The sequence below is a fragment of the Mesoplodon densirostris genome, chromosome 18 (assembly GCF_025265405.1).
Source record: "Mesoplodon densirostris isolate mMesDen1 chromosome 18, mMesDen1 primary haplotype, whole genome shotgun sequence".
NCBI classification, from domain to species: Eukaryota; Metazoa; Chordata; class Mammalia; order Artiodactyla; family Ziphiidae; genus Mesoplodon; species Mesoplodon densirostris.
The window spans coordinates 48,842,200-48,849,920 of NC_082678.1; the positions used below are offsets into that span (position 1 = coordinate 48,842,200).

General features: G+C 48.5%; 1 protein-coding gene across 3 annotated transcripts; it reads left to right on the forward strand.

The window, feature by feature from the left end:
- The first annotated feature begins 9 nt into the window (after nucleotides 1-9).
- On the forward strand, nucleotides 10-7,178 carry MRM3 (mitochondrial rRNA methyltransferase 3). Of its 3 annotated transcripts, XR_009530379.1 has the most exons (5): nucleotides 10-338; nucleotides 589-833; nucleotides 2,261-2,428; nucleotides 4,609-6,568; nucleotides 6,909-7,178. XR_009530379.1 is itself a non-coding variant. In XM_060081321.1 (4 exons), the coding sequence occupies exons 1-4, from the start codon at nucleotides 25-27 to the stop codon at nucleotides 5,151-5,153; spliced, it is 1,272 nt and encodes a 423-aa protein (XP_059937304.1). In that variant the 5' UTR covers nucleotides 10-24; the 3' UTR covers nucleotides 5,154-7,178. The 3 variants fall into 3 exon arrangements, 2 of the variants coding, with proteins under 2 accessions (XP_059937304.1, XP_059937305.1); XM_060081321.1 differs by having other exon boundaries at nucleotides 4,609-7,178; XM_060081322.1 differs by lacking the exon at nucleotides 10-338 and having other exon boundaries at nucleotides 690-775; nucleotides 4,609-7,178.
- Nucleotides 7,179-7,721: the final 543 nt, after the last annotated feature.

The following is a 7,721-nucleotide window of genomic DNA, read 5'->3' on the forward strand; positions in this document are numbered from 1 at the left end:
ACGCAGCCCACGGCGCAGGGGAACATGGCGGTGCTGGGGCAGTGTGTGTGTTGGGCCACGCGACCGTTGCTGCCGGTGGTGCGGACTTGGGAACTCGACGCGCGGCGCTGGGTCCGGGCGCTGCGGCGCAGCCCCGTGAAAGTGGTGTTTCCATCAGATCAGGTCGTGGAACGGAAGCCCGGTCCCGGGAAGCAGCCTCGGAAGGCGGCGGCAGAGGCCAGTCCCCGCGAGCAGCGACTGAAGCAGTCGCGTCAGGTGCCCCCATCCCAGACCCCCAGCACCTGGGAAGAGTCGGGGCTTCGCTATGATAAGGCTTTCCCTGGAGACAAAAGGCTGAGGTGATGTGTTCCTGAGGCTTGTGGAGTTTTCTCGTTTCTCTTTCCTCCTCACAACGAGACCTTGACCTCTTTCCTCTCGTTGGAGGACTTCTTGCAGCACAACTCGCTGGTTTTTATTATGCACGGAGGGCAGGATAAGTGTCTAACAGTTTGTTTCTTTCCCTGCGAAGCTCTTCATGTCTGTTAGAACTAGATGTGTCTCCGTAACGAGGATGTTGGTAATTACCCGTCTTTTTGTTTCCACCCACAGCAGTGTGATGACAGTAGTTAAGTCCAGGCCATTTCGGGAAAAGCAAGGGAAGATCCTGTTGGAAGGTCGTAGGCTGATTGCAGATGCTCTCAAGGCTGGTGCTGTGCCCAAAGTTTTCTTCTTTAGCCGTCTGGAATACATAAAGGAGCTGCCCATTGAGAAGCTGAAAGGTGTTAGCCTCATTAAGGTGAAATTTGAGGATATCAAGGATTGGTCCGACCTAGTAACACCACAAGGAATAATGGGTCAGTGGTTATCCAGTGTGTCTCTAGAAGTAGAGACTTGGGACTATTTGTTCATATTTGTCTCAGGGCAACAAATTTTATTTAAACCAAATTCAGAATATTACTGTGCCTAACCTTTTCTTAAGACACCCAGAAAAATACAGTTCTCAAATCTGTGCATCTTGTATTTTCAGTGGAGACTCAAGCCATTTTTTTGTCATTTGTATTGTGGGTTTTTTATAGTCTCTAGGGAATAATCAGTCTTCCTCAGACCTTATTTTTTTGGGGGTCACTTCTTCAACCTTAAGTGTTCAATTAAAAATTAAGAAAATGTTGGGAATTCCCTGGTGGTCCAGTTGTTAGGACTCGGTGCTTTCACTGCTGCGGGCCCAGGTTCGATGCCTGGTCGGGGAATTAAGATCCCGAAAGCCACGAGGCACGGCCAAAAACAAAAAAATTAAAATGTTTACTAAAAGATTTACCCTCTATTTCCACAAAACCTCTGCCAGTGTGGTAATACCTATATATTGTTGACCCCCTTATTCTAGAAGCAGGTCTGAGCAGTAAGCCGCAATTTATCGCACTGTTTAGCCTGTTGAACAGGAAACCTTGTCTTCATTTGATTGAATCCAACTCAAGATTCTAATAGACTGTCTGTTAGCACTTAGAAAGTCTTTTTTCTAAATATGGAAAGACTAAACTCTTTATACATTTTTGACATTCAAGATACGAGAATCAAATGTGTGAGTGTAGAGATTTCTCTTGGATAGTAAGGGGTAGTAAGGGATAGTAAGGGATAGTTGGGACAGGGAAGGCGTTTTCTTCAAGATTCTAATGTTTAGGCCAGGGCCTCTCACACCAGTTGTGCGTGCATATTCCCTGTAGTGGGCTCACTGTACAGCTATTAATTGGGAGCGGAAATTCTGGGGACCATCTCTTGTTTCTGAAACCCAGCAAATCCTAGGAATCTGTGCCCCCGTGCCCAGAACTCTCCCATAGGGTGGGGACTTGGACTACTTAAGTCCTCCACTCAGTCTAAGTAACTGTGCTCTTATTAGCTGTAGTTGTCCTTGGTAAGGACCCGGGTTTGATCTCTGGTCGGGGAACTAAGATCCCACAAGCCATGCAGTGAGGCCCAAAAAGAAGAAAAGAATAACTAGGTTACAGGATAATTTCATAGTGTGATTTTTTTTTTTTTTTTAGGTAAAAGAAAAAGCACTTATATATGGGTAGATGGACATACATGTAGGGAGATGCATGGAACAAGTTCTGAAAGGATACACTCCAAGGTTGAAAGCAGTTATGAGGGAGAGGAGGGCACTGAATTTCTCGATGAGAATGTCTCCACCTAGTGTGTAATTAAGAATACACAAAGAATGATAAATGAAAAGTCAAATTACTCCCCATGCCCACATCAGACAAACAAACCACCTTTTTTGTTTCTTTAGGGATTTTTGCCAAACCTGACCACGTTAAGATGACATACCCAGAGACTCAGCTTCTCCACACACTGCCCATATTGTTGATTTGTGACAATCTCCGCGACCCTGGGAACCTGGGGACAATTCTGCGATCTGCTGCTGGCGTAGGCTGCAGCAAAGTGTTACTCACCAAAGGTAAGAGCGCCTGTTACTGGGTGGATTAGGTGGCCGTTTGTACGTGAGCTGGCTCTGGGCAGACATGTATGTATTTGAATCTTGGATCTGTCCCTTGGTAGCTATGTGTAAGTAAGCAGTATTCTGAATGTCAGTTTCCTCATCTGTAAAGTGGGCATAACAGTCTACCTGGAAAGGTTGTTCTAAGGATTAAGTGAGATGATGAATATCAAGTACTTAGCACTGTGCCTGGCACACTCATTCACGTTGATTATCTTTAAAGTTATTTTGACACCTGCTACGTTATTAAAGAACTTATAATTAACCAGGGAAGAAACAGATGCTGGTTTGAACACTTGGTTGTCTCCTCTCGTCAGAAACGGGAATTAGTAGCCTTGGTTCCAAACAGACTTGCCTAACAGTTGGGATATGCCTGAAAGGGCTATTACAACCCGGGGGGGTGCGGGGAGGGAGAGGATCATTCATCAGAAACAGTCAAGCTACCATTTGGTGTAAACCGAAGTGGTCCCATTGCTGAGACTCGCCTGAATTGCTCCTGCCAGCTCCTCCTCCCAGTCACGCCTCGCTGGGATGCATCTCTCCGCTGGGATGAGTGAGGTGTGGGGTTCCATCATCAGTAGCCCACTCACCTGCCTCCCTGTTGAGACCTCTGAGAGCAGGTGTGGTCTGGGAGTGCACCTGTATAATCCAGGCAGTGTGGTTTCCACATCGATGCTGGCGGATGGTGTGTGAGAGGTAGGGAAAAAGTAGGAACACTTGGTGTGGTGGCCAGTGCTGAGGACAGCAGGATGAGGGGGAGTCTCATCTTGTCCCTTGCTCCCACCGGTGGAGGGGTCAGACTAGATGGCGCCCCTCCAGTCTGGGCCCCTCTTCTGCCCGCCCCTCCTGCCACCTCTTGGCGCACAGCCCACTTCCCATGCCTTGTCCCTGTGGTTGGGGATCCCTGTGAACAGTGTACATTCTGCATGTCTTTTTTTCCCTTTTTAAACTTGGTTTGCCTACTTAAGCTGTCCTGAAGTTTGACAGGCTACCTTCTAAGATAACGTATAACGAGGAGACCCGTGCTAACAAGTCGGGGAGGATAGCGGACGTGTGGTGCCCTGGTCCCGCTGTCTCCCGGCCTGTGGGAAAGGCCAAGTGTCTGCTGATGCAGAGAGGTGGTTGCGTTTAGCATGACTGCACGGAAGGAAGAGGAAGTGTGTATGGAAGAAAGGGCTGTGGCCTTGGTTCTCCCTGGATTACTGTAATTGCCTCCGATCTAATTTCCCCATTTCTAGCATCTTCCTTGCTCCAATCCAGATTCAACATGGAAGCCAAATGGGTCTTTCTAAAACATAAACCAGATTCTGTCACTACTTTGCTTAGAATCCTTCAGGGTTATTATATTGTCTTCTGGATAAAGTCCTAAACTCCTCAGCCTGGCATACCCAGCCTCCTTTAAATTGGTCCTTTCCTGCCTCCAGTCTCATCTCCCACCTCACCCCCATCCCACCCCCACTCAGTCATTGGCCCAATTACCTTAGTTTTTCTTCCCACTTCTGTAACTTTGTCCTCTGACCCGGTCACTCTCTGACAAAACCCTCCTAACCTTCAAGATCCCGCTCAGTGTTGTGTTCTCGGGTGGTTTTTCCTGATAGCCCTGCTTTGTACAAGGGTTTTCTATTACCTTGTTCATGCTTCTTTTACATCAGTTATTACTGGTAGTGTGGTCACCTGCTGAAATGTCGTCCCGACGCCATTGCCCGCTCCATCATGAGCTCCTTGAGTTTGGGGACTTTAAGGCTCTCGCATCTCCCGTCCAAGGTCTGGCACGTGGTGGTAAATGTTTCTTTTGTTTCTTTTGTTTTTTGTTTTTGACCTCACCACGTGGCTCGTGGGATCTTAGTTCCCCGACCAGGGGTGGAAGCACTGAGTCCTAACCACTGGTCCACCAGGGAATTCCCTGTGTGTGGTAAATGTTGAAGGGATGAATAAAATCTGTTTCAGCACTAGCAGGAACGAATCCTCCAGTCCCTTGGCTGGACAGCACCATAGCTGGGGAGGCAGAGGTCCCAGCCACCAAGAAGGCCACGCTAGGACATTTTTTGTTTTATCTCCTGATCCAGAATTAATCTGATTTACTTTGAAGTCCCCATGTCTGGGAAGGTTTGTAATGTTAATTGGATCCTTTTATTTTCTAGGCTGTGTGGATGCCTGGGAACCCAAAGTGCTGCGGGCAGGTATGGGCGCACATTTCCAAGTGCCCATCATCAACAACCTGGACTGGGAAGCAGTGCCCAACTACCTGCCCACCGACACCCGCGTCTACGTGGCTGACAGCTGTGGCCTTTACACGCAGGCCCAGGCCCAGATGTCTGATAAGGCCAGTGACTACGGCTGGGTATGTGACCAACGACCCCTAAAGTTTCACAAGTATGAGGAGGAGGAAGAGAATCTAGAAAGTGCAGCCAGTAAAGGCTGGCTCCCTGAACTTGAGGTCCAGAGTTACGACTCAGACTGGACAGAGGCACCTGCAGCTGTGGTGATAGGTGGGGAGACCAGCGGCGTGAGCCTGGAGTCCCTGCAGTTGGCTGAGAGCACGGGGGGCGGGAGGCTGCTGATCCCCACCGTGCCTGGTGTGGACAGCCTGAACTCCGCCATGGCTGCGAGCATCCTGCTCTTTGAAGGGAAAAGACAACTGCGGGTGAGGGCGGAACACTTGAGCAGGGACGGGAGTTACCACTGAGAGGGGACGTGGAAGCCAGTCCTCAGTTCTGGGTTGTCTCTGTAGTTATTGGAAAAATAAGAACTTCCCTGACTTTCTGCTTAGCCTCAAAAATAACAAAGGTCAAAATTCCTCCTGAGATCTCCGTCTTCCCACCGACTTTTATATATGTGTGTGTATGTACATGTGTGTGTGGGTAAGAGACAGACAACATAAGTAAATGCTCCTCGTGGCTGTATGTTTTTAAAAATTGTCCACCAGGGAGCATCCTTGTGCCCAGAAAGTTGCTGAGGGCATCACCTTGGGTAAGGAGGACCCCTCCCTCCACAGCTCTGCAGTCGTGGAGCACCGGTTAGAGGCCGGCCTTGGTCACTCACTCCTGTGATCATTGGTCAATGGAAATTAAACCCCTGTGAAGTGTAGACCAGCAGATTACATTAAAAAGTTTTATTTCAGTGTGGTCAGTGGGTCTCAATGCCTGTCTTTTCCTCTTTGGCCTAGTGATGAGGACATTGCTAAGACACTAATGACCCGGGAAGCTGCGGGCTGCAGGTGATGGCGTTCAGTAACCGGCTCTTCTTCTGGCTTGGCTGTGTAATCTCTGTGATTGTTAATTCAGGCCAGGACTTAAACACTGTTTATGTATGACACAATTTTTTCCCCCCATTTTCTGGTGAAAGAGCTGAATTCATCAGGTGGTATTACACCTTCTTAGCACCTCTGCAGATATCTTTTTGAGAACTTGGTTCAGAAAAGGAGGAAACAGTTCTTAAATCTTCAGCTTAATCCTGCATCTGTCAGCAAAGCTGTACCCTTTTTACTAGCTTCCTGTTGTTAGTCCTACTTTGTATAACACTTCTGGTTAAATGTAATGACTTGTTTACATTAACCTCCCATCCTGCATAAACAGAACTGTTAGGAAAATGCCACTGTTCCTGGAGGCTGTGTGAACAGAGGCTTCTGTGAGGGGAGAGGCTGAGGTTCTGAGGATGAGAGCTTGGGGCCCTTGAGCCCACAACTCTGCAGCAAGACCCTGCTGTTCTTCTTTCTCTCAAACCCCCAGGGGACCAGGGCAAGCTGGACCCTTACTTACCAAGTGCCAGCGGGATGTAGCCAGGGACACGAGGGCAAAGGCAGATGGTAATCGCTGTGTGTGTAAGTCACTGTGCGTGGGTGAGGCGGGATGGCGGGGACTCGAGGAGGGGACCTAGTTCAAGCAGTGCTTTTACCACCACAGCGAGTATGGTTGGAGTTGAGGACAGAGATACTAGCAGTGTAGTGTCACCACGTCCCTTCCATACAGTGGCCCCTGTCATGGTTGGGGTTCCTTGGGAGCCCTTCAGCTGCTGCTCATCACAGGGAGGTCCAGTGAGTTGCAGCATGCCCAAGACGAACCGTGGACGCCTCCCTCCTCCCTTGGCTCGCCCAGCTCCCTGGTAAGACCAAAAGGTCACGGATGACCGTGCCCCAGGTTGTGCCCCAGGGGGATGGCTTTGTTATGTTTGAGGGGAGGGGTTTTTAAAGGAACAATCTCTTGGGTTGGCTGTGCTCTCTCAGGCTGACTGGCCAGAAGCTGCTCTGGTGTCCCACTCTGGTCTGGGGCTGCCCAGGGCCCCGACAGATGTTGGGTGTCAGGGGCCCCCAGAATGTTCTTGAGACTCTCCATCCCCCATCAGCTTTTAAAAAGTAGAAAAGCCCACAGCCTTTATGCTGTGTTGAGCCCACAAAGGCTGGAACCCTCTGCCAGCTTCACAGCTATAATGCCCGTCACACCAGCAGGCGAAATTGGGGGCGGTGGACACCGGAGAACGATACCACTCTGTTGACAGTCTCCCAACACCTTGGAAAAGTGCTGAAGAAACACGTCACTAAAAAGAGGCTCGCAGAAACTAACAAACACACCATTGTAAAGCAATTATACTCCAATAAAGATTAAAAAAAATAAAAAGAGGCTCATGCCTTTTCAGCATGAAACCAGTCTCCTGCAACTTTTGTCCCTGGGTTATTGTTCCTGCTGACTTGTATTGCAAAATAAAAACCAATGAAAGAACAACAAACCCTATACCTTGTCTTTGTTCAGGAAAACAAAGCACCGCAGAAGAGCACACCTAGCAAGTCATTCTATCATCCTGGGTGTAAGAAGGAAAAGACATTTACATCCCATTCACTTTATAGTCCATGACTTGTATACCATGCCTTGTGAGTTCTTTTTGTATATTTGTGGGTATAACTTAGCAGAGGGGAGGGCAAATTTTCCTTTCTTTAAAATGATTACAGGGGAAGCAAATGGTGAAGTTGTTTGCCTAGTGATGGAAATTAGCCATCTGGAATTCTTCCCAGTTTTGAGGCCAATATTTATGTCACCATTTCCCCAGGAGACAGGAATGAAAACTGAGCAGTATATGACAAGTAAAACACATTGCTTGGCTGAAAGAGAAGCCTTCAGAAGGTTGGCCAAGCTGCCCCTTGCTTTTGTGTTGCATGTGGCTGTAATGGTGATTTCTGCCACAAGGGGGCAGTCACGCCTCAATCACTCCCAACCCTGAAGGGAAGGGTGGGGATTTTTCCTGGTTACAACTTGTGAAAGAG

Excerpts from the sequence above, each read along its gene's own strand:
- MRM3 (XM_060081321.1), top strand. The coding sequence starts at position 25 with ATGGCGGTGCTGGGGCAGTGTGTGTGTTGGGCCACGCGACCGTTGCTG. Across the intron at positions 834-2,260 it reads AACACCACAAGGAATAATGG|GGATTTTTGCCAAACCTGAC; the intron begins GTCAGTGGTTAT and ends TTGTTTCTTTAG. Across the intron at positions 2,429-4,608 it reads CAAAGTGTTACTCACCAAAG|GCTGTGTGGATGCCTGGGAA; the intron begins GTAAGAGCGCCT and ends TTTATTTTCTAG.